Source organism: Acartia tonsa, chromosome 14, assembly GCF_053477335.1.
Source record: "Acartia tonsa isolate MP-2025a chromosome 14, ASM5347733v1, whole genome shotgun sequence".
Classification (NCBI taxonomy): Eukaryota; Metazoa; Arthropoda; class Copepoda; order Calanoida; family Acartiidae; genus Acartia; species Acartia tonsa.
In genome coordinates, this window is record NC_137273.1 from 38648923 (window position 1) to 38675789 (window position 26867).

The window sequence follows — 26867 nt, forward strand, 5'->3', positions numbered from 1 at the left end:
TACTTCAATATTTATGAAGCAATAAATAAAGGAAATATTTTCTTTTTTATGTTCTATATAAATCTAATTTTTGTAATGCTATACCTCTACTGAATTTTAATTACTGGTGGTCAGTAAAGGAGACAGACTTTCTGATGTTTTAATATTTTTATATTTATGTGGAGTTGGGTTTGTTATTTGGAGAATTAAGTATGGGCCCTGCTGAAATGTAATCTATTAATTTTGGAGGTTCATTTAACTAACACCCCCCCCCCCCCCACATTTTACCCGTACAATAACCTATAACTCACCTATGAAAGTAAGCTTCTCTGAAATAGTGGAGCTTTCTGTCCAGACTTTCACGAGATCTTACTGGAATTGCAAAACAATTTACTTATATGGTATACAATGACTTGGGAGAAGAGGGGCAATAACCCCCTCCCCCCCCCCCAAGAAAAAAAGGTGTTATCACATTCTTGCCCTCCCCCCCCCCCTCCATGTCGCACTACAATAAAATATCGTTCTTAATTTGTCCAACTACAAAAGTACATACTACTACCTAGATATCATTCATTAAAAAAGTGATTTTATACCTAACAGTACTAGAATTTGTATTGATGTTAAAATCACTATAATCGTAAGTGAACCAAAAATTAAAATCCCTCAGCCTATTTTTTTATGGCTTTTATGAGAAGTTTTAATATCCATGGGATTTCATCTAGTGGGATCATACCTAACCTAATATCATAACAAGTTCTTTTAAAGGCGTAAAAATATAGTAAAGGGGGGTGCAAATGTGTACTGTAGTAAATTAAAGGAATTTGCTACCTAATCTGATTCAATTCGCACACTTATAAAATTTTGCACATTATATTTTGTTGTACAGCACCCACTGAGTACATCTTCTAGAAATACACTAAACTATCAATTATACAAGATAGGTATTACACTTACTGTTTTAACACTTGTTTTTGCTGCACTACTTGGGGACAAAAGATTGTGCTAATTTTTAACCAATTTGCACTTTTATAAAAGATTGCAGATTTTCATATAGTCAAGTACATACTTATATAAGAGATTTTTATATTTACCAAAATAACTTAAGATTTTTTACTAAATAATACATATATTATACTGCAATTAAAGCTTGTTAATGCTGCGCTACTTATGTATATATTTATCCTTGTTTTAATTGATTTTACACTCAAACATTATCTTTCGATGTAAAGTACATTGTATAATAGTAAATGACACTTAGTACAAAATGAAAAAAAATCCAGGAAATAATAAGCAATATGGCACCATTAAAAGTTTATCTTTGCTGTTTTGGTGAAAACATTACATCTTTTAAAAATGCACATATCAAAAAAGTATAATTTTCAAGTATTAATATTTTAAAAACTACATGGTATAAATATTAATTTTGATTCATTATATGCTTATCTAATGCATTTCGTGCATTTTTTGTGATCTTTACATTAAAATATTTAATTCTGTTTTCAGGTGAAATTATGCCGTGTCCTTTTATGTCCCGTCTCCCTTCCACCTTTGTGAGAAACTATGGTGGCAATATCCTGAAGACCTATGCTGAACACTGCCCCATTGCCTCCCAGGCGGTAAGTATTTATTATATGTTGTTGTGTCGACTAGAGTGTTATCATATAAAGGATTGAGATCAGCTTATACCAATAACGAAATTAATTCGGGAAAAAATCACGAAACCTATACGTGTTTTTCCGCTGTCGTTGGGGGGCAACACATCGTAAAATTGATGACCTCTCCATTTGCCCCCCAAATATTATTTTAGATTTTTTTCGCTTGTTGGTTATACATTGTAGTTGGGTTGAGATACAACTATAGAAACGATGATGGTAATTTCGACCCTTGTAGTGGATGTACCTAACTAAATACATTACTTTAGTTGTACTTTTGACCTTTAAAGCTGCTATTATTCGATTCTAGATAACAGCTAGCGTTTATGTGCTTTAATAAGGGAATTGTCAGTCCATTTTACTATCCCTGTATTAACTTAATTATGTTTTTTTAGGTCGTGACCTCTCTGGCACCCAACCAGGCAGCCCCCAGTGCCCAGCCCAAACAACCAAAGGTAAGTTTATAAGCCCCGCAGGGGCTAGATAAAAAAAAAATTACTTTCAGAAATGTTTTATGAGATAAACTTAACTTTTAAAGTACTTTTAAATTAGAATTAGGTCATTCATAGTTTTTTTTTTTAAAGATCAATCTGTTTCTTCAGAACAAGATTTTATGAATATTTTATTTAAATCAAGTATTTATTAACAGTTAGGTAAATACTTCCCAATCAGTCTTAATCTTTTGTTAATATACCTAACTATTTTTCAATACTTTTTAGTTGATTTTAACAAAACTTCTCTAGGTAGGTACTACCTAATGTACTTATGTCTCATGTTACATGTTTTTAAATAACTAAGATGTGCTAGGTTATGGCAGGTGTCCCATATTAAGTCTGTTTATATGATTAATATCTCTAGGGATAAAACAACACAGAGCCAGATCCAATGCACTAACGACCTAACCAATTCAGACAACTTTCCATTTTATTGTATAACCTTTGTCACTGAGTCAAAACTGTGCATAGTTCAGTATTGCAACCTGATTATAGGCCAAGCTATTCCTGAATTCTAAATATTAACTTGTTTAGTTTGGAGGTATTGATGAGAGTGTGAAGCCTGCCAACCTTGGTCTGGACATGATCCAGGAGAAGCCCAACGGGATCAACCTGACCAAGCAGGCCTTGGAAGATCATGAAGGTAACTTTTGGGGGTTCTGTAGGGCGATTAAAAGTTTTTGAAGGAGTTCTGGAAAACCATTCAAAGTGCCCTATCATGTTAAGCAGGTTTTTTTTATTAAATCCAAAGTTCTCAATTGTCTGCCTGTTTCTGCATGACTGAAAGATCTGTAAAACGGCTTTCTATACTTTAGGAAAGATTTGATTTATTTCAATGTGCCACCAACCTTCAGATCAATAGTTCTTAGTTTATACATTCTTTGTCTTAAAGTTCAGTTTAGTTTAGTTTTTACGAGGGAAGGAGGGGACTCTGTACTGTGAATAATACTGGTACCCAATGTCTTATAAAACGTTAACTCATCCATAAACTTTGACCCTACTCTATTTAAATGTTCATAAGTTGGTTTAAACCAGCGGTGTTTATATTTTACAACCAAGAATTTCAATCTAAACGAGTTTTTTTTTTTAATTATCCTTTGTATTATCACCATAGATTTTAACCTTCCTCATGAAAACTTTTGTTTTAGGAAATGCTTTCAACTACGAGTCCTTCTTTGGTAAGATGATTAAGAAGAAGAAGGATGATCATTCCTATAGGATCTTCAGGAAGGTCAACAGGAATGCCCAGACATTCCCCTTTGCCAAGTAAGTTCCATTTTTTGAAAAGTACCTAGTAGAAATTTAGTTTTAAGAGGGTAGATTTTTGTTTGTTTTAACAAGATTTTAATCTTTTGGCTAAAGTCTATGCAATAGTACCAAGGATGTTTAGGTATATTGTAAAGTAGTAGATGTTTATTTGTCAGTCTGTTTAAAATTAAGTTTGCGAAGCTTAGGCGTTTTTCCTTTGATATGGATTTGATTGAAAATATTTAATTCTTAGGGAGTACACCCGGGACCAGAAGGACATAACTGTGTGGTGTAGCAATGATTATCTTGGTATGTCTGCCCATCCAGCTGTCAAGCTAGCAGTACACCAGGTATACAGATAAATAGATATCTTGGTATGTCTGCCCATCCAGTTGTTAAGCTAGCAGTACACAAGGTATACAGATATAGATATCTTGGTATGTCTGCCCATCCAGCTGTCAAGCTAGCAGTACACCAGGTATACAGATAGATAGATATCTTGGTATGTCTGTCCATCCAGCTGTCAAGCTAGCAGTACACCAGGTATACAGATAGATAGATATCTTGGTATGTCTGCCCATCCAGCTGTCAAGCTAGCAGTACACCAGGTATACAGATAAATAGATATCTTGGTATGTCTGCCCATCCAGTTGTTAAGCTAGCAGTACACAAGGTATACAGATAGATAGATATCTTGGTATGTCTGACCATCCAGCTGTCAAGCTAGCAGTACACCAGGTATACAAATAGATTGATTAGTGTTTCTGCTTAAGATTATGATATCTATTTTATTTATTTATCTATTTTATATCTTGCTATTTATTCAGGCTGTTGAGACCTTTGGTGTTGGGGCAGGAGGTACCAGAAACATCTCTGGTAACTCGACTCTTCATGAAGAGCTAGAGAAAGAACTTGCCTCTCTTCATGATAAACAGGAATAACATCATACTCATATCAAATATCAATCAGGATTACTTATAATGGACACATTTGTCCTTGTTTTAACAATATAAGATTTAGATCATTTAAAGAAAACGAAGTAGCGGGTAACTCGTGTTTTCACAGTAGCTTTTCTCATATTTCTAGCCACTGCGGGGGCTAGAACCCAGAGGGCAATCATTAACTTAACATTTATCTAACCTAAAGTAAAATAATAATAAATCAAAGGCTACTGTGAAAATATGACGAAACCATCTACTTTTTTTTTCATGCTCCGAAGATTTTACCAAAATAAAATATTATGATTGTTTAAACTGTGCAGGCTGGCCTAGTATTTACCAGCTGTTACGTGGCCAATGACACGACCCTGTTCACCTTGGCCAGACAGCTGCCAGGATGCCAGATATTCTCGGATGCTGGCAACCATGCTAGTATGATCCAGGTATAGGGCATTTCTCAGGGATATCAAGGGATAAGACAAAGGCCGATAAATTAATATACTCCCTAATGATGATACACAAAATTACCCCTTCTGTAGGTTAAAATTAGTGGTTAAAACTTCTGAACACTCAACTTAATGAATCAACCAATCAAAATTCATTAAAGTCTCCAAAGTTGTTGGGCCAACGATTAAGAAAACGTTATTATTAAACTTCGGGGACTAGTGTCATAAACAGTCTATTGCCCTCTCTATCTCCGTGATTTCTATGACAAATTCTGCATATAAAGTGATTTTTTAAATGGTAATTCCCGAGACGATAGCTTCTTGCATTTATTTAAAATTTATGACAGTCTTTCATCTAATTTTTGTTAACTTTAAAAATATTCTTCTATTTATATAAAATAAAAGGTACGTATAATTCTCCACGTTTATTACTTTTTGCATTGCTTTTAGATATGATGTTATTCTTTTTTTAATTAAAAAATGTTATGTCTCCATTTATAATATAATCCTAAAATATCATATGCAATTAAATATTTTCCCATATAAAATGTTAAATGGAAATTATAAGCATATAATCCGTAATAATATGGATTTTAAATAAACTTAATGATCCTTCCTTTTTTATCGCCTTAAAATTCTACCTAGTGGTTTATTAGATTTTATTTATCTTACTACTTACCTATCTAGGATATCTTGAATAGTGGTATGTCCAAGCACAACAACCCTGTTCATCTATCTATCTTACTAGATATCTTAACTATCTATCTAACTATCTATGTAGGGTATCAAGAACAGCGGAGTACCCAAGCATGTGTTCAAGCATAACAACCCTGTATGTATGTATATCTATCTATCTAACTATCTATGTAGCTATCTATCTATTTATCTTACTAGGGTATCAAGAACAGCGGAGTACCCAAGCATGTGTTCAAGCATAACAACCCTGTATGTATGTATATCTATCTATCTAACTATCTATGTAGCTATCTATCTAGGGTATCAAGAACAGCGGAGTACCCAAGCATGTGTTCAAGCATAACAACCCTGAAGACTTGGAAAAGCATTTGAAGAAGGTAAGTCTCTTTTTCTAGCTTAAAATATGATCCCTTAAAGCTTTATTTGAATCTAAGAATGATGGTTATTTAAGGAGTTTATTGTTTATTGTTTGTATACTCCTAAGAACCAAATAAGGGTCATAGTAAGAGGACTGAATAACTAGGCCATGAAGAAGATCATGCCAGAATTTAGCTGCTCTAACATTGAACACATTCCTGGATAGTTTTTTTTTTTTTACTTATATACTTATGCGACACATGTAACAAGTAATGTCGCATAAGTAGGTATATAAGAAAATATATAAGTTAAAAAAAGTACTTAATATAAGTAAAAATAGCACTAAGTATTTTTTACTACCTACAGATTAAAAAAATATATTTTTAAATAACATTTATGACTTCAATTAGATTACATTTCTTTATTTCTGTACTAGCGGCTACGACCCTAGAGGCCTCTAGGGGCACTTGAGAAGGGGGTAGTTGATACCCAAAATCCATTTTTTTTAAAAGTCTAACTTCCTCCCCCTACCACATTTTTATTTTATTTAGATTTCTTTTTGGTGTGTAGTAATTTTTTCCTAGGGGCGATTTCTCTTGGGAGGGCTGTTGTACCCTCCCCCAAAATAGTTATAAACCCTCCCGGGACCTATGAGCATCTACCCTGTTAAAGAGAACCCGATTGGTTCAGCGGTTAGCGAGATCTTTACAAACAAACAGAAATCCTGTCATTTTATTATAAGAATTTGGGTGACTCATCACATTAGTATTGCACCACACACAACCTCACTGACGCCTTATATTGCAGGTTGACCCCAACATTCCCAAGATCGTGGCCTTCGAGACAGTCCACTCGATGAGCGGCGCCATCTGTCCTCTGGAGGAGATGTGTGATATCGCCCACGCCTACGGGGCCCTCACCTTCGTCGATGAGGTACCTACATCGGAGATAGTTCAATAGCAAATAACAATCATGTTTTTATATATAGTAAGATGGATAGGTATAAAAGGGGGTTTGGGGGCGTAAGTGACACTTTTTGAAACCAAAACTAAAAGTCAAAGGAACTCAACTAAATTAATAGCTCTGAGATTTGGCATGGCAGTTGCTTTAAAGAGGTATAATATAGAACTGTGGAGAAATGGCATCTCGAGGCTAACAAAACTGGTTTTAATCTTATAATTGTACATTTTTATATCTGCGGAAAGCTGTTTATAATACGACTTTTCTAATGTAGGTGCACGCCGTTGGTCTGTACGGTCGTCAGGGAGCCGGTGTTGGAGAAAGGGATGGTGTGGGTCATAAGATTGATATCATCTCTGGAACCTTGGGTAAGTTTTGCTTATTTTCAAGGGATAACCTCAGGGTTAATCCAGGGAAGGAGAGGGGACATTAAATTAAACTGGTACCCAAAGTTTTATAGCTACTTTATCTCATTAGTTGGTTCAAAAACTTTGGGTACTTAATTGTATTTAATTGGTTGGTTGCAAACTATTATGCTTAGTCCAAACATCTTTAGTTTGAATTGGAACTAAAAATATTCTTTTTCATATGACATATCCCATCCCTATATATTAGAAAAAAAATTCAGTATGACTTCAACACCGATCAATATCCGCTGGATTAGAACCGGTTCTCAGCCATACTAAAAAGTTATGTATAGCATCGTATTACAGAATTTTTCCATGTATACTTATATTAAAATAAAAGTAATGAAATTTAAACAAGTTTTTTAGCCCGGGATTTCGACATTCGTGGCTAAAAGAACTGGTTTTAATCTTATAATTTTTCATTTTGATATCCGCGGAAAACTGTCTTATAATACGATGCGTTAAATAACTAATCCAATACAAACAAAAAAGTCATGTATTTGTTGAAATACTTGTCTATTAATACCTTTTTATATAAATCTAATTTAGCCTGTAAAAAGATTAAGTTTAACTTTAAATTAACAAAGATAATCTAACACAAAAATGTTATTGTTGACATTGTAAATCCTCTAATTATTTTAAGATAAGCGTTAATTAAACATTTTTTATGACAGATAATCTTCAGAATTAAGATTTATTAACCTTATATGAATGGTTGGTATTTTAAGGATGACTTAAAAGGAAGGGCGGATGTGTCACTTTTTAAAACTGTGGCTTAACCGATGCCGCCGAAAACTGCCATCTTCCAGTTCAAATTGTCAAAATATTACTTATGAAAACGGCGGTTTTCGTTGATTAACTTTAAAGCAACTGTCTAAATACATACCTACTAATTATGTATCTTTTACTTGTAGAGCTAAAATCCTTTTTTTTTGGTTTCGAAAAGTGACACTTTAAACTTCCCCCTTTTTGTTTTTATGTAAAAAAAAAAATATTTGCTAAGTAATAACTGAAAAGTCCGTTTATATTTACATGACATTTAGCTACATATTCAAATATAAGGGTAATTTGATATAAAACTAATATGCTTAACCTTAGCTAACCCTTCTAGTATTATAATAATGTAATTGACCTTATCAGAGAGAGAGGGGACAATGAGCTGTTTAATACACTGTTCGTTGGCTTAACAACTTTGGGAACTTTAGTGAATTGATTCATTAAGTAAAGTAGGTATTCAAACGTTTCAACCATTAATTTTAAGCTACAGAAGGGGTAATTCTGTGAGAGGGGACAATGAGCTGTTTATTATACTAGTCCCCAATTTTTATAATAACGTTTTCCTTTTCGTTGGCTTAACAACTTTGGGAACTTTATTGAATTGATTCATTAAGTTAAGTCATTAGGTATTCAAACTTTTCAACCACTAATTTTAATCAACAGAAGGGTTAATTTTGTGTATTATCATGGGGGGTTGTACATTATTTTTTAGGCTATTGTCTTATTCATCCCAGCTTTATTGTAGAGCTGCCTTGCTGTAACATATTCACTTATTTTTATATTATTTCAGGAAAAGCTTTCGGAAATATTGGCGGTTACATTGCATCCAGTGAAAAGTTGGTCGATGTGGTTCGTAGCTACGGCGCAGGAATGTATTTGGTGTTTTTTTAATGTTTTGTCCTCAAGATTTCAGTAACAGCTAAAGCAATTACATTTAAAATAGATGCTTATTATTTGGGAGAATATTGAGAGAACAAATATAGAGTAGCTTAGCAGAACTAACGAACTTACAAAGTACGGGTATTAAGATGCTTTTTTGGTAATGGAAATCTCTAAAATTGATTCACATCGCTATCTTTAATATGAGCTGATAAAATAATGATTCTTCCTCGCCAAACTTTATTAACTTGGATTGAGTTGAATATTTTTAATGATCTTTGTTGATGATCTCTTGCTGTAATTTATATCAACAAAAGATTTTTAAATTAGAGTTAAAAAGTTAAAGAAATACCTAGGATATTTTAAATTAAGTTGCAATATCCCTGCAAATGAGTAATTCGTGTTTGTCCTTGATAATTTCTAGACAAGGAGGGAGAGGACAATAACAGTTAAATTAATCTCCAACCCTTTCTTCCCCACAATATCTACCATCTACCTATAAAAGGCCTAATTTTACACATAAGCACTGATTGGAAGATAAATTTTACCCATTGTCCTTTCCCTACAACCTTGCAATTTCGCGGAATATAGTTATGTCAATTGGACAATTGCAATATAATTGCAAAAAATCACGCTGTTTCTTTAGAAATTGTTAAGTGTACATTTTTTGGATAGGGTTCAATTTTCTAGATTATGATTTTTCCTACAACATCAACTTGCTATCTTTTTTATGCTTTTTTCTGTTTCCCTGAACACTATCTTTTTAATTGCGAAGCTACTCTATAATTTCACAAGTTTTAGTGATTCTTTTCAACTCCTGTTCAAGATGGACGGCTGAAATTTTCAGGGATTTAATAAGTTAACATCCTAGATATTTTAACAAAGTTTCATTAAGATTTGTCTGTTAATTGCGTTGCTAGATAAATTCCAAGATTTTCAAGTTTTTGTGATTTTCTAAATCATATTCTCTATCCCAGATTTTTTTTGGCAATTATAAAACTTTTGCAATGACTATCATATGCGAATACACGTGTACTTCATTATTTATTGCGTGCTAAGATTGTGCAATTTTTTAACGAATCAGCGAAAATAAATCATCCTTTTTGATAAGTAACAGGATATCCATTGTATGCATGTCCAATAAGATCTCAGAAATGCCAGTATATTATAAACAGCTTTCATCGTATATACAAATGTACAATTATGAGATTAAAACCAGTTTCAAGTTTGAAACCAATAATTACATATGATTTATAGATGGGGCAATTTTGTGTACTTTCATCGGAAATGTTCGTACATCAATTTTTTTTAAAGCGAAGCTTTTCTATAATTATTATGTATATAGCGACTTGAACGCAACATAGAACTGTTACGTATTTTTTTTACCAAACATTTAAAGTGCCACTAGAGGCTTCTAGGGGGCGTAGCCGCTAGTAATATCTAATTTACGTCTAAAGATAAAAGAATAGAGTATAAATAGAGATAAGAAACACTTGTAAAATAAATAAAACAAATATTAAACACTTTAAAAAATGGATTATTATTCATTTATTAATATTTGTATATGTACAATGTACATTTTCATAAACGTAGCATCACTATAAATTATTTCTTATTAATTGCCTATTTTAAAAATATATAATTAGTAATCGTTCCTAAAGTAGTAAGGTTTGTTGACTGAAGCTAAAGATCTCGGAAATACTGGCCATAATTGGTTGTTCATTTTTTTGAAGCTTGATACATGTCTTGTGGTGGTTCTAATCTAATTTGCTGACCTTCCCCGCCCTCCCAGGCTAAGGAAGAAGCAACTAACGGCTTAAGCTAGAATTGCTGCGATTATTATGAACATAATTTTACTTGTTTATATAGCATACTCTTTAAAAATACTTAGACAAAAAATTGTACAAAATATTAAGTTAATATGTAGTAGGTTATGATTCAGAATATTTACTCGGCTACTTTTTAATAAAAAGGCGTTAATTGGGAGTAAGGGGTGGGGGGAGGGGTAATCAGGATAATATCAAAATATTGGACGTTTTTGGATGAATTCCTTACCTACATTTTATAGATTTAAAATTTTTATGATAAAAGAATAATAAAAGGTTTCAACCTAACAACTATAAAATCAAATTTGTACTTCCCAGGTAGGAAAGGAAAGGGACATTGGGCTGTTTATTACACTAGTCCCAAAATGTCTTATAACAACGTTTTCTTACTCGTTGGCTGAACAACCTTGGAACTTTTATTGAATTTTGATTGCTTGGTTCTTTTAGTTTTAAGTGTCCAAACATTTCAACCACTAATTGTAACATACAGAAGGGTAGTTTAATGTATCATCATTTGGGATGTACACCAATGTATCAGCCATTGTCTTAACCCTTTAGATCCCTACTGCCAACCCCTGCTTTAAAATAAACTCTTAAAAACACGCATACATGCGAGTAGGCTTCATCTTCACGACCTCCTTGCCTCCCACGGTTCTGTCCGGTGCCATCGCCAGCATTCGCATCCTCAGGTATGTCTTCATTACCAAGGGAGGGAGGGGACATTGGGCTTTTTATTAAACTAGTCCCCAGAGATTTGTAATATCGTTTTCTTATTCGCCGGCTCAACAACTTTGGGGACTTTTATTGAATTTTGATAAGTTGGTTTATTTAATCAAGTTTCCAAACGTTTCAACATACTAATTGTAATCTACAGAAGGGGTAATTTTGTGTATCATCATCGTGAATGTACATCAATTTAACGGCCATTATCTTATCCCTTTAGATAATTGAGTTTTACTTATTCACAGGTCTGCAGAGGGCCGCAGGTTGAGAGAGAAGCACCAGGACAATGTGGCCTACCTTAGGAACAACTTGGTGCAAGCTGGGGTAAGTTACAGACGTACAGTTAAGGTGTATTCTAGAGTATCTTTATATGCAATTATCCGGGTATAGTCCCTCTGTTAGAACGCCTCTTAAGGGGTGTTTTTTCGAATTTCACAATAGCTTTTTCCTATTGGGGGCTCTAACCCAGCGGAGCCAACTGCCTAAATAATCGCCTAAACTAAAATAACCTATGAAAAGCTACTGTGAAAATACGATGAAATGCCCCTTAAGAGGCGCTGTCACGAAAGAGACTAAACCTAATTATCCATATGTGAAATAATCATAATGTCTGTCTCGTTAAACATAGGATCTATCTTGTTCTCCTTTACAGTGATGCTTCTAATAGGTCTAGGGGTTTTACAACTATTTTAGGATAGGGATCCTTCGCCCTCCCAATAAAAATACCCTAACCCTCTCCTAGCTTTTTTTATTATTTAAACTTAAATCGGAAGGGAAGGATTGATCCCTCCCGTCTTGGGAGAGGACTCTAGGGACAATTTTATGGTACCTTATTATTTATATTGGAGTTGGTTTAATGCTATTAAATGTAGAGTAACATCTTTTTTCTTGCTAATAGTGCTTTATTGTTGTTAAAATCTAAATTTATCTTCATGTAAAATATCTAGTGTATTTTTTATTTAAAAATGATAGAAAAACATTCGGGTATAGTCCTTTTCGTGGCAACGCCCCTTAAGCAACGCCCCTTAATGGGCGATTCGTCGTATTTTAAAAATGGCTTTTGATAGGTTATTTTAGGTTAGGTTAGTTTATATTGGGTTAGGTGTTTGCCCCGCAGGGTTAGAGCCCCCCGCAGCGGCTAGAAATAGGAGAAAAGCTACTGTGAAAATACGAAAGGTACTATACCCAAACATTCTAACTTTAAAAACCTCTTTTCTTGCAGTACTTAAAGGCAATGGGCTAAGCTATACTTTTAAAGATAGGTATAGTAAAAAATAATAGATAATATACATTTGTTTATGTTAAATCTAAGAGATTTACAACATAAATTAATGTATAATCATGATTTTAAGATTTGATAGTCCTATTTGTAAATATACCGTATATTATCTCATCATAATTGACCATTTTATATTCATTCTTCTGTACTAAAAAGCTTAATCTTAATGACCTCTATTTTTAGTTATAATCTCTTTTAGTTGGAAGTTTATTTAGTTTATTTGAATGAAGAATTAAGGCTAATCCCAACCCTACCCTACCCTTTGTCATAGTACTCTAAAAGTTTTGAATGTGAGAATTTTCATGTAAAGCATATAAAAAAACATGTATAGGAAGGATTTACAGTGGTATTTTCTAATAAAATTACCTAAGTACAAATTCAACAACATGTGGTTTATTTTTTTACGTATTTTCCGTAAAGTTGTGTGTAACCTTCTAGTCAAATGCGCGTATTAAGTAAAACTGTTCTTAATAATGACCTAATGTATAAATATATATGAAATGCTTATAATTAAGAACAGGTTGACGTAATAAGAGCATTTGACTAAACAATACACTGTTGCATGGCCAGATGAAAAAAGTTTATTTTAGTGTTAGGCAAAAATGACTTTGCAATTGTATTAGTAAGTAGGTCTAATAACACCCTTTGCTAATTTTAAAATCCCACTAAATCTTATATTCGAGAAAATTAGATTTGAAAATTTTAAGTTCAATTTTCATCCCCTAGGAGTTACCGAACAATCATGACAAGGAAAGCAAATATTCTTACTTTTCAATTCTTTACAACTTTGCTTTTATGAAGTCTTTCATAAAACCACTCTATATATGATTTATTTAAGGCTGAATTTCCGTGACCTTAGCAAAGCAACTGATAAAAATGGCCATTGATAACTCCTTTCAGATGTGGTTTTATGAAGTACTTTATAAGAACAAACTTGTTCAAAATTTTAAATTAAAAATCTTTACTTTTCTTGTCATGATTGTTTGGTAACTCCTAGGGGTTAAAAATTTAACTTAAAATTTTCAAATCTAATTTTCTCAAAAATTAGATTTAGTTGGATTTTAAAATAAGCAAAAGGTGCCATTAGACCTACTTACTGATACAATTGCAAAATCATTTTTGACTAACACTAAAATAAACTTTTTTCATCTGGTCATTCAAGAGTGAGTAGTAACACACAACTTGACGGAAAATACGCGGAAAAAATTACCCACTGTTTTTTTTTGTATGGTCCTATTCTTAAAAGAAGTTTTTATTTTCCAGGTAAGCGTGGAGCACACCCCTAGTCATATTATCCCCGTGCATGTTGGAGACCCAGCCCTGTGTACCGCTCTCTCTGATCAGCTCCTGCAATACGGACATTACGTTCAGGTAATTACCGTCGAGAAGGTAATGGGTTCGAATCTTGGCCTAAAACGCGTCATAACTAAAGACTTTATAAGTTGTACATACTTCTGCTATGTCAGATGTGCGACATTAAGAACAAGATTAAGGGAAATACCTTGTGCAACTCATTACCATGCACACTGCCCATTTAGGACTTTCAAAGAAAGGTCGTGCAAGCAAAGAATTTGTTGTCTTAATAGTTGAATTTGTTTCAGAGGTTAAAAAAACTGAGTGTCATTGAAGCAAATTTATTATTTTAAATAATATTTGTAATATAACCAAAAATATTTTATTTAGTTGTATACCTATTTACAAATAGGCACAATATAAGTTCACCTACCCTGGTAGATTCGTGTAACTTAATTTCTTATTATATTTAAAGTTCCTTAGTTATAAAGGTAATGATAAACGTCATTTTTACATCAACAAATACTTTACTTATGTCTAAATTACATGAATTACATCAAACTTTATAATTATAAAAAAATAAATCATAATAGCCGTAATTCACCGGATTAGTTAAAGAAAAACAAGGATGACAACATCCATAAAAGCGAAGCTCTGAAATGGAAGGACAGACTAACATTAACACTTGCAGAGTGTCAGAACTGAATAAGCAGAATATTAATGCATAAAACCAAACAAAATTGTAAGTAAATTTGTTGCAAAACTACTTAAATACATGATACTGTTTAAGGTCATACTTACATTTTTAGGACTTGATTATAGAGATGCTTTCCTTATAACATTGTACCTTGTTGTAATAGGAATCAGTATATAAAAAATCAGATGAATCGGATAATTCTAACATACAAAAATTGTATTGTCAAAAAAGTAAAAAATCAGTATTCATTAAATGGACGTACGGACTTTCTAGAAACGATTAAAGAGTTGCTGGTTTTTTAAATCATACCAAACTGTTATAGGAATCGCCATACATAGTTTGAAATCGATAGGACAATTCTAACCTATTTTAATCAAAGAAAAGAGCTAACTTTTACGGACGTACTGACGTTTGGACCGACCGTCCCTAATTAGAGATGGAAGTCTTCCTTAAAGCTAATCAGAACTGGTTTGTTTTTAGGCCATAAACTATCCAACTGTTCCCCGTGGGGAGGAGAAACTGAGGATTGCCCCAACCCCTCATCATACGGTGAGTAAATTTACAGTATGGCTTCGAAACCGATTAATATCCGCTGGATTAGAATCGTTTCACAACCATACTGAAAAATTATGTAATAGCATCGTTTAACAGACAATTTTAAAATTTTAAAATAAAAATCATAAAATTAAAACTGGTTTTCATCTTATAATTTTTCATTTTGGTATCCGCGGAAATCTGACTATAGTAAGAAGGGATAAATAACTATTCCAGTATGGCTTCGAAACCGATTAATATCCGCTGGATTATAACCGGCTCTAACCTTTTACTATAAGTTAACATTGCCTTTAAAACGAAGAGCAGGAATGAAACTTCAATAAATCAAGAAAAATATATTTTTAAACCATCTGATTTTTAAAAGGACTTTGTAGATTCTCACTGAATACTACGTTACTATTCTTTTTTTAGGAGAAAATGATGGACGAATTCACTGATGACTTGAAGCAAATCTGGACTAATCTTGGACTTCCTTTGAAAACTGGAAAAGGTAAAGGATTCTTTTAATAGTAAAACCTTTGTCCACAAGTTTTTAATATGAATAATGTGTTAAATAATGTCTAATTAGTAAAGAAGTACAATACTAGTTCAAATAACAAAAAGGAACAGAAAACTGTAGGTAATAAAGTAATAAGACAGAAAGTCCAACGTGAAACAGTAATTCCGTTAGATAGGATAACAGTTTTAAAGTATAGATGTATATACAGATAACAACCTCCTTTCCTTTTCCAATGACCTTTTCGTCTGCTAGCAAATTAGTTTCTGCTTCTTGGCTGTGTTAATACTCCCGACACCATTGGTGGACTTTCAATTACCCAATTGAGAGTCTGCACAAAGTCACTCATTGCAATGGGGAGATACAATTATTTAACCCCTTCCCAAAGGTTACAAAAAATGTTAAAAAAATTAATTTTCATTCATCTTTGTTTTGATTTAATGATTATTTTCTTAGGTAACTGCTCTGGAAACTGCACCTACTGCCAGAAGCCAGCCTTGTTTGACCGGCTCACCTCCAGAGTGGACTGTTCCATCCCAAACTGTCCTCAGGTATAGATAGATAGACAGATAAACTGATAGGAAGATGGAATGATAGACAGATAGATAGATGGATGGATAATGAACATGGTTTCATTTGATATTGTGTCATTTGCAATGAACTTAAATCGGATGACGACTTTTTGCCTAGCCTTTTTTATTTTCTTTTTATCAAAAAAATATATAAAAAAAAATGAGTAGGTAATTCCTCCTATACCTTTGCAAAACGCGATTTTTTTAATAAAAATGTTTTCTTCTAGGTTGAATCAGTGGCTGCAGCTGCCTAAACAAGGACGATTCAACAACCGACGTACGGCCCTCCCAAGATATATGAACTAATGCCTGCTGATATATATAAATATATTTTTATGTAAACTAAATAATATGTAATATAATCCTTTTAACCCACAAACAAACCTATATATAGCTCAATTTAACCATCTGACCTAAAAGTATCTGATAAAAATAAAATAAATTAGTATTCAGGGAAATGGTAATTGAAGAAAAACTAATTTGCATCCAATCTTTCTAGAAGTGCTAAATCGCATATTGCACATTATAACGACATCATATTACTGAAAATTAGAGGCAAATCAGGAATTCTTAAGGTGCCATTACCTTGTCCCGTATCGATTTAGTTTTGAAGTTTTCAAATTTAAATAGATTGAGAAATTTATCATATTTCCTAATTATTTCAATTGAAAAGTCGAATATTTCAACCCGGTTTTAAAACTATTTCATGTCCTCCATGCTCCCTCCCTCTGAATAGGACAATGGCCAATAAATTAATCCTTCATCCCCCCTTTCCACCTCCAAAAAGCTGAACAACACTTTTAACTTTTTGAGGTAGAACAATTAACAGTCCATTGTCCTCTCCCTCCTAAAATCCTTAATTATTTTTCTCGTATTTATTCGAATCCGGTGGATAAGAACCGGTTCTCATCTATACGAAAAAACTATGTCTAGCATCGTATTATATCCAGCTTTCTACGAATACAAAAATGTACACTCATAAGATTAAAACCAGTTTTTTTAGCCGGTGCCTTCGGCACCCCGGGGCTAAAAAAACTGGTTTTAATCTCATAATTGTACATTCTATATCCGCGGAAAGCCGTTTATAATACGATACGAGAAATAACTATTATTTAACTCTAGATGCAGAACAAAGTTTTTTTACAATTCAAAAGCTTAACATCAAATTTAAAACCTAAAAAAATCTATGACAATTCTATGCAAATTTTTTGAATTGTAAAAGTAAAAATGCATAAAAAAATTCAGTCCTTCCGTGACAACGCCTCTTAAGGGGCGTTTCGTCGTATTTTCATAGTAGCTTTTCTCCTACTTCAACCCTTTGCGGTGGGGCTCTAACCCTGTAAGGCAATCACCTATCCTAACTTAACCTAAATTAATCTATCAAAAGCTACTGTGAAAATTCGACTAACTCCTCTTAAGAGGCGTTGCCACGAAAGGGACTATACTAAAATTTAATAGTAAAATACTATTTTCATAAATGTGATAAAATAGAAAAATAAGGGTGGGACGGGAGTAATCTTTTCGTTATTCTAAATTTCAGAGCACTTTAACTTAATTCTGAATTGCAGGGCACTTCAACTTTGTGCTCTGTATATAGAATTACGAGTAAACTACTATGCTAACCCCCCCCCCCCCCCCCTTTATTTTAAAACAATAATTTTAATTTAGAGTTTATCTCTTGATTTTCATAGATTTTTCCAAATTTCATAAACATTTTATCAAAAACAGACAGATGTGATAACGTTTAATTTTAGGCAAATTTTAAACAATTTAAACATTAATATTTTAATTTTAATTAAAACATGTAACATTAGACTAAGTTAATTATACACTAAATGTAATGTAGTTCAAATAAAATTTTATTTTTGGATAGAAAATTGACTGATTTTTTGCATTTGTCCTAATTATTAATCCAATAGATTTATTTTCAAATAAATTTTCAAATTTTTCAGAAGTTTTTTAGAAAGTTTTTATGCAAAGCTACTCTAGAAGTAAGTCTGCTTGTAAGAAGACATTTTATGGTAATTAGGGTTGGCAATCTAATTTTTGGACCGGATTCGGATTCTTACAAAAAACCGCCCAAAACGAGACTGATTCCGGATTCTAGAAATATTTTAAAGCCTTTTTAAAAAAATAAATTAAGGGATTAAATTTTACAGGTTACTGGGAAGAATCTAAAGTTTTTTCATATTTTCACATTAGCTTTTCTCCTATTTTTAGACCCTACAGCGGCCATTTTCTAACCCTTACTAAACCTAACCTAACCTAAAATAAGCATGAAAAGCTATTGTGAAATGAAAATATTCGGACCAAAAAACTCAAGACGCTGATTTTAGCCTAACAATCTGAATCCGCTATTAAAGTAACGGATTTCGGATTCGGGATTCAAAAATTGTCCAAAAGTGGACGGATTCGGATTGCTAACAACCCTAATGGTACTTTATTACTTATTATTTATTACTTTATAGTAATAGATTTATTACCCTAGATTGTCAAGCACAATTAATCCGTCAAACTTTACTTATATAGGAAATTCTAGCTTTATCCTAACAAGAGGGAGATCATTTTCTAGTAAATCCCGTAAAGGTGTGTGTTATAAGGTCTAAAAATAGTAGTAGAACGATAAGGCGCTCTATATATTTGTATTCCCAATTGAATAGAACAATAGGGAAATTTTTTTTTTTTTTGATAACCGTACCTGGAATATCTTAAAAAATAAGAAATTTCTATCAAACGCTTTGTTTGGCTCAAACTGACGAAAAAAATATAATTATAATAATAATGTTTTCTATAGGTACAAGGTAAAGGTTAAGAACAATCTATACCATTAAACAAAGGAAGAAGCCATTCTTTGCAGGTTGTACGAGCAGTGAACATTAAAATGAAACTTTAACAAATCATTAATACAATGACTTAGTGAAACAAACCAACACAACAAGTTACATACAGACAATTTTGAAAACATTCAGATATACAATCTATATAAGAAGGTAAGAGATTCAAAGTGGAAGTGGAAGTGGAAGTAAAATGAAACAATGCACATTGAAACCTTCTACTTCAAGCAAACAAACATGAAATTCCACAAACATAAAACTAATTTTTGTCACCTTAAATAAATCAACCTCTAAAGAATGGCTTCTTCCTTTGTTTAATGGTATAGATTGTTCTTAAACTTTACCTTGTACCTATAGAAAACATTATTATTATAATTATATTTTATTTAAATTTTTGTCAGTTTGAGCCAAACAAAGCTTTTGATAGAAATTTCTTATTTTTTTAAGATATTCCAGGTATGGTTATCAAAAAAAAAAAAAAAATTCCCTTTTGTTCTATTCAATAGGGAATACAAATAGGTATTTAGAGCACCTTATCGTTCTACTACTATTTTTAGGCCTTACAACACACACCTTTACGGGATTTACTAGAAAATGACCTCCCTCTAATTATTAGTCAACCGACCATAACTATAAAAAAGCTTCGCTTTTAAAAAGCGTAAAATAAGTTTTTGTCGCACATTTGTGTGCGTGCAATGCGAGGTAACGATGCAGTATTGAGTAATGACTATTCCAGATAATGTGTAGGCCTTCTTTTGTCGGTTAAAATTTTGTGGGAGCATATTCTATACGTTACATTATTTTTAAATTTAACAAGTTAAAATAATAAAGAAGTGCACATATTAACAAACATTTATTAGATCTAAATAAATTTATTCTAATATTTAAAATTACATAGGTAACAGGATTTTAGAATTACTTTACGACTAGAACTAGCGATACTTGAAGGATGGGAGGGAAAGGGAGTCGACCTCAGCTCATTTTTTATTCTAGTTTTGGAAATAGCGATAAATTTTTATTTGGGGGGTAGTCATTTTTTTCTAGAGGTGATTTCTCTTGAGAGGATGGCCGATGGTACCCTCCCTTAAAATATTTATAGACCTAATAGCAGTGTTTGGTGCCTTAGGAAAATGGGGATAGATGTCACAGCTTTTGGCCTACCTATTCTATTGACGTCATAGTCGAGGAAAATAGAAAGGAAGAAACCCCCCCTAGAAATAAATGGATATTGGGTATTTCCTGACGTTAATAGAATAGGTAGGCCAAAAGCAGTGACATTTATCCCCATTTTACTAGGGTACTATAGACAGCTACATAAACCTACCCAGGACCTAAGATAGGCTACACTGTAAAGAAGAACTATAAAGGATCAGCAGCAGTTTAGCAAGATTTTTGTACAGACACAGCTGCTAGCACCAGTGTCCCTTCCCTCCCTGTCTAGATCACATAATGAACCATCCTTTGACTGGATCCAAGACTTTTGCTCCATTCAGATCAATACCTTCCTTCACCTGTAGAAAACAAGGATTATTAGGTTGGATAGTAGCACCAAACATTTATAATAAATTAAGCCAATAAATTAAAAGAGATGGTGTCCCTCCCTGTAAAATTTATTATAAAGGTTAAAAAATTCATTTATCAAATGAAGAACTTAACGAGTGTCCTAAAGTTGACTAGCGGCGTTGCCTCTTGCATCCAGGGACTATATATTCTAAGAGAAGCAAAAGCTAGCCATACTCCAACTTCTATTAGAAGAAAAAATAGCAAAGAACATAAAAATATCATAAAGGTAACAATTAAGTTTAAAATTACATTCTTTAGCTAAGGGTACAATGGTTTTATTAAAATTTTAAACCCTTCTGTTAGCAGCTGTTAACCCCCACGAAGGGTAAGGCCTCCCGCAGGGCCTAGATAGAACCAATTATAAAGGGTGAGCAAAAAAAAATGCGTAGATTTTAAAAATTCAAATTGCGGGGCTTGTGTTAATGGTAGAAAAAAGGCACGCATGTCGTTAGAACCGCTAAGAAGTCTATTTTCAGTAAATATAAAAACGATTCCTGTGCTACGCATAGTTTAGGAGCTACGTGTTAAAATGTCCAAACTGGTGTAAAACTTGACTTGCGAGTAAATTTTAAAATATAACTAAAAATTATAGAAGATATTTTGCAAAAAGAGCTGCCTAAAATTTTAAATTTCAAATTGCGCTGCTTGTGTTAATAGTAGAAAAATGTTACGCATACCGTTAGAACCGCTATGAACTGTATTTTTTGGAAATATAAGAACGGTTCCTGTGCTACAAATAATCTAGGAGCCAGATGGTAAAATGTCCCAAAATTTACTCGCAAGTCAAGTTTTAAGTCAGTTGGGACATTTTAACACGTAGCTCCTAAACTATACATAGCATAGGAATCGTTTTTATATTTTCTAAAAATAGACTTCTTAGCGGTTCTAACGATATGCGTGTCTTTTTTCTACCATTAACACAAGGCGCGCAATTTGAATTTTAAAAATCTACGCATTTTTTTTTGCTCACCCTTTATAACAAATGATAACTCAAGTAGCTGTCTATAGTGCCCTAGCAAAATGGGGATATATGTCACTACTTTTGGCCTAACTATTCTATTGACGTCAGGAAATACCCTATACCCCATCTCTTTTCTAGGGGGTTTCTTCTTCCCTTTCTATTTCCCTCTGATATGACGTCAATAGAATAGGTAGGCCAAAAGCGGTGTTGTCTATCCCCATTTTCCTAGGGCACTAAAGACAGCTACATACCTCAAGTATCTGTTTTGGGAGGACCACGTTTCCCCCCGCCAACATGGCACCCCACAGTCCAAAGGTTCCAAAAGACATGATTGTATGGTTACAACTAGCCAGCAGCGCTAAATCTTCACCTGCAATATTATTATTATTATATAAATTGATGTACATACTAAATGATGTTACACAAAATGACCCCTTCAGTAGATTAAAATTAGTTGTTGAAATGCTTGAACACTCTACTTAATGAAGCAACAAATCGAAATTCACTAAAGTCCCCAAGGTTGGTAAGCTAACGAAAAAGAAGTAAGACTTTGGGGACTCGTGTAATAAACAGTCCAATGCCCCCCCCCCCCCCCCCCCCTCCTAATCACTGCGCATTAATTCTTACCATGAGTACAAAATTACAGGGAGGGGACAATGGATCGAATATTCATTATTTTACTGGTCTCAGACTTTTAGGGACTTCCTTAAAGTGTTTTTGAATGATTCCCAAGGATTAACCAATATCAACAACATCCATCAATTATATATCCATTATTATTAGCAGAATGACTTCATAACTGTGGAATGTTAGCCATCTTGGTTAATATTAAATAGAAAAAAACATGAAATTAATACGAGTTTATTTGGCCCGGGCCTTGAGGTCTTCGGGACTAACAAAACTGGAATCCGCTGAAATAAGTCTATGATCCGATTCGATAAAATAACTGTACCTATATCCTCCGAATATGAAAAAGGATTTTTGACATCATTTGGAAGCACTTTCTCATTTCCTGATATCCAAGACTCATGTACAATTTTAAATTTATTTTGGGGAGGGTAATCACTAGGGTGGGTCGATTTTGGACATTTTTTTTCTGAGGCCAAAGCGGGGATCTGCACTCAATTTATATAGATATAATACACCTCTGGGTGATTTAAAATTTATCCTAAGTCTTAAAACCACTGACGACCAGACATTCAATTGTATAGCTATTTGTAAATGGGAGTCAAAAATTTATTGAATCAGAAGTATGGCTTCATGGTGCTCCCTGGAAATGCCTTGAGGAGCTGAGTCAGGAACTTTTGTCCGTTTCAAAAAATCTCGTTCCTAGCCTGAGAAAATCTAAAAAACCTCTACAAATTGGACAATTCTCAATAAACCTAAAAAATTTTTGGTTTTTTAGTGATTTCTAAGGCTAGGAACGAGATATTTTGAAACGGACAAAAGTTCCTGATTCAGCTCCTCAAGGCCTTTCCAGGAAGCACCATGAAGCCATAGTTCTGATTCAAAATAAATTTTTGAATGTCGTCTTTGCATACTAATAAGTAATGAATTATATTTTTAAGTGGTCGTGTTCTAAAACTCAATTTTTTAAAATTCTTTTTCGGTCAGAAATGTTTTTAAGGTTAATTTTATCTGTTGCATATCCCCGCTTTGTCTAATTCCGATATGAACCCACCCTAGTAATCACCCCTTTACCTTCCCCCTCCCTTGGACATCTCTGTTATACAATATACTATAAGCAGTATGTATCTGTGTCCAGTAAAGATCTCGTAAACGGTATATAGTATAGGGACGATTTCTCTATGGAGGGAGGTTGTACTCTCCTCAAAAATAGTTATAAACCTTCCCGGGACCTATGATAAGCCACCCTGTTAAGGAGAACCTAATCGGTTCAGCGGTTAGAGAGATCCTTTGGTAGAAACATACAGACAAATACACAGACAGACACACATCCTCTTACTTTATCCTCTTACTACTTAGGATGCCTGCAATTATATGAGTCTAGTCTTTCCTAGTAGTGCTACATCAGGCCTGTTCTGAAATGAATTCTTGGCCCACTCCATGTCGTCACTAAATTTAGAAGTATAGAAGATAAAGTATAGAATAGAATCCAGGTAGAAGATTGGTAAGCTAAGAAAGATTTTTGGTAGCTATGTTTAGTGCCCTGCGATATATAAGGATAGTTGTTACAGCTTTTGGCCTACCTATTCTATTAACGTCATAGTAGAGAGAAAGAAAAAACGGAGTTGTTGTACCTGGATTAACTGTACCTGACAATGATAATGACGGTGGAGTTATTGTACTTGGATTGGTAGAACTGTACCTGACAATGATAAAAATGGCGGAGTTATTGTACTTGGATTGGTAAAACTGTACCTGACAATGATAAAGATGACGGAGTTGTTGTACTTGGATTTGTGTACTGTACCTAACAATAATAAAGATGGCGGAGTTGTTGTACTTGGATTTGTGTACAGTACCTGACAATAATAAATATGGCGGAGTTGATGTACTTGGATTGGTGTACTGTACCTGACAATGATAAAGATGGCGGAGTTGTTGTACTTGGATTGGTAGAAGTCCATGGCACGGTTAAAGTAGGCTTCATCCACTAAAATAGAATCATAATTATTAGTTTTAGACGTCCATGGGTGGGGGAGTGAGGGGTTGTTTATCCCCCTCAAACTTTGAAACCCTCATTTACCCCCCTCAATTTTTTAAAAAATACATTAATTTAATTACCCCTTGAAACCTCTGAAACCCGTCATAATAAAAAAAACTTGGACGTCCCTGTTTTCAGTAGTGCAGCTACTTTGTAACTAGGGTTCCAGTATGGCCTCAATACCGATTTATATCCGCGGGAATTGAACCGGTTCTCAGCCATACGGAAAAATCATGTAGAGCATCTTATTAATAAAGTTCCCTTCATTAAACAAATTGCTACCTTGATAATCGATATATTATTACTTGGATGTTACACCAGATTTTTATGAACTCTAATAAAATAAAACTCGTAGCTGGCTAAAATAACGATATTCCTCATAAACCCTCCTTACCTCATCTCCTCCTCCTACTTGATGAACGGACTGACCAATAAATGATTTCCATATTAGCAACCTAACTTGACGACAATTTTCCCTGTCATAATATCCAATATATTGTATATCCATTACCTTGATCCCCTTGATAAAGAGCCTTCAAATGGTTGGCGTAATCTGTTCTCCTATAATTATATTTATATTAAATTACACTGACACCCAAAGTTTTATAACCGCGTACCTTATTAGTCAGCTCAAAACTTTGGGTACCTTTATTGATTTTTGATTGTTTAATTGGCTGGATCTAAATATTTTAACCAACAAATTTAATCTAACTGTCATAGGAATCATCTTACAAAGTTTGAAATCAATGGGACAACTCTAACACTTCTGAATTCACGAAAAAGTTACCTACGGACGGACGGATACCCTTCTTACAGCAAAGCTTTGCATTGAAAAATAACCGCCATTAAAAAAAAATCTTGATATTTACCTAATATGAACTCCAACAAAAACAGTGTCTATACTATTTCTTTTTTTAGCAGACTTAATATATTCCTCGGCACGGAGCAATCGCATCTAGTACTTTTCAATGTTATAGTTTGAAACGGTGGCGTGCACAGGGTTTTGCCAGGGGGAGGTGGGAACTCTTGAGGGGGTATACTATTAAAATTGAGGGAGGTATCAACCCCATATCCATCTTCCGCACGCCCTTGTTTTTTAACTCAAGTTGTGTTTTAAACAGCTTTGAATATCTTACTAAATCTTAATTCTAACTGCAAAGCCACTAGAGGCCTCTAGAGACTCTTGAGGAAATAGGTAGGGTGTCGACCCTCCTTTTTGAGTTTTAAAAAGTAAAAAATATTATAAGGGGAGTTCCAGGGGTGATTTTCCCCCAAAATATCTATAAAACTCCCCAGGACCTATAGAAAAATGGAGAACCATATCAGTAAAGCAACTAGCGAAAACCTTCGTTACACACAGAAAGACACACATTCTGTTACTTTTGCTTCTATCTAACATTGAAATGGCCTGAGCGTAATATTGATATTTTCTGTAAAACAAACAACCTAGAAAATCCAGAAGTAGTAAGGTTTTTGTATGAAAAATCCTCCAAAATCACATAAAATTCTACAAAAATTTTTCACCTGACCCTAATTTTTATATAAGAATCCACCTCTGGTATTAATGATACTATTTTTATTTTGACATCTGTAATTCGATGCAGATTTTCCAATATGGCTGCCTTATCTATTAAATTTTATAAAATATTCTTAGCTTACAAAACTTTGGATGGCAATATAAGCAGGTTTTTCTAGATTGTTTCCTTTTGAATGTAAAAATATTTCTTAGCTCTGGAAGATGCTTGTAGTAGTACTTTATCTAAACAAGATTCTTTAATAATTAATATTAATATAATTGATGTGTAATTATTTGTATGTTGCACCATATTTTCGCCTACTCTTGTAAAATGGTTTACAGCTGGCTAGTATAAATGAGGACTAAAATAGCAACCTAAATTGACGACAAAATTTGACGAAAAATGAAGTAGATATTTTTTGAAATGCTATACATGCATAAAACTTTGAAACCACTCATTTAACCCCCCATCAAAATTTTAAAAGTGACATTATATTAACCACCTCAAACTTTTAAAAAACCTCATTTTACTTCCCCTAAAGGGCGAATTAACTTTGAATATGAAATGTGCTTAAAAAAAGCGTGCCATTATTTACTTTTAGAATACCTATGCTAAATTTGATTATTCTAAAGATCCTTAAAATAAAAAGCTTGGAAAAGCTGCACAAAATAAGAATCTGTTCCTGATTAGGAAAATCTCCAATGTTGATTAACATTCCTGTTCTTTTCTCCAGTGCCTCTATGCCAGAATAGTCAAAAAACTTGTCATTCTAAATTAAAAATAGAAAATATGTCCATTGTCCAATCCATTGGAAGAAATAAAATAATGCAGATTTGCTTTCGAAATGTTCTTTTTCATGACATTAATTTGAGAAGTTTTTTAATAATAGCAAAGCTACCCTATAATTCACTTTATCTGCCTGTCTGTTCAACATCGTACTACTTTGTATTACAGACTAGTGGCTGCGCAGCTAGCCTCTAGAAGTTAAAAATAGGACAATGGGATGAAAATAGCCTTGTACCAACCCAAGACTAAAACTTTAAAATAAAA

At 33.4% G+C, this 26867-nt stretch overlaps 2 protein-coding genes across 6 annotated transcripts in view; one reads left to right on the forward strand and one right to left on the reverse strand.

Moving 5' to 3' along the window:
• The window catches only part of Alas (5-aminolevulinate synthase), a 31713-nt gene extending 13491 nt beyond the window's left edge, over positions 1-18222 (forward strand). For 3 of the 5 annotated variants that reach the window (XM_080148313.1, XM_080148315.1, XM_080148314.1), the window contains exons 2-19: positions 1483-1595; positions 2027-2086; positions 2660-2768; positions 3274-3391; positions 3627-3723; positions 4201-4305; positions 4632-4754; positions 5753-5830; positions 6618-6743; positions 7045-7138; positions 8745-8820; positions 11277-11348; positions 11628-11706; positions 13925-14032; positions 15132-15200; positions 15618-15696; positions 16159-16253; positions 16502-18222. In XM_080148313.1, coding sequence (XP_080004439.1) covers positions 1483-1595; positions 2027-2086; positions 2660-2768; positions 3274-3391; positions 3627-3723; positions 4201-4305; positions 4632-4754; positions 5753-5830; positions 6618-6743; positions 7045-7138; positions 8745-8820; positions 11277-11348; positions 11628-11706; positions 13925-14032; positions 15132-15200; positions 15618-15696; positions 16159-16253; positions 16502-16528 — 1628 coding nt within the window. In that variant the 3' untranslated portion in view covers positions 16529-18222. The remainder of the gene's footprint in view (positions 1-1482; positions 1596-2026; positions 2087-2659; positions 2769-3273; positions 3392-3626; positions 3724-4200; positions 4306-4631; positions 4755-5752; positions 5831-6617; positions 6744-7044; positions 7139-8744; positions 8821-11276; positions 11349-11627; positions 11707-13924; positions 14033-15131; positions 15201-15617; positions 15697-16158; positions 16254-16501) is intronic. The other 2 variants (XR_013874939.1, XR_013874940.1) reach the window with 2 other exon arrangements.
• A 1792-nt stretch (positions 18223-20014) lies between these two features.
• LOC145305930 (galactoside 2-alpha-L-fucosyltransferase Sec1-like) lies at positions 20015-25409 on the reverse strand. The gene is made up of 7 exons (XM_080147812.1): positions 25170-25409; positions 24812-24861; positions 24171-24249; positions 23646-23708; positions 22585-22640; positions 21884-22002; positions 20015-20619 (listed from the first exon to the last, which is right to left on the reverse strand). Exons 1-7 carry the CDS (start codon positions 25253-25255, stop codon positions 20551-20553), a joined length of 522 nt encoding a protein of 173 aa, XP_080003938.1. The 5' UTR covers positions 25256-25409; the 3' UTR covers positions 20015-20550.
• Positions 25410-26867: the final 1458 nt, after the last annotated feature.

Coding starts and splice junctions, on each gene's coding strand:
- LOC145305930 (XM_080147812.1), bottom strand. CDS start 25,255: ATGCGATTGCTCCGTGCCGAGGAATATATTAAGTCTGCTAAAAAAAGA. Junction 22,641..23,645: donor GATGTAGCACTACTAGGAAA/GACTAGACTCAT, acceptor GATATCAGGAAA/TGAGAAAGTGCTTCCAAATG. Junction 20,620..21,883: donor TCCCAAAACAGATACTTGAG/GTATGTAGCTGT, acceptor TGTTTTCTACAG/GTGAAGGAAGGTATTGATCT.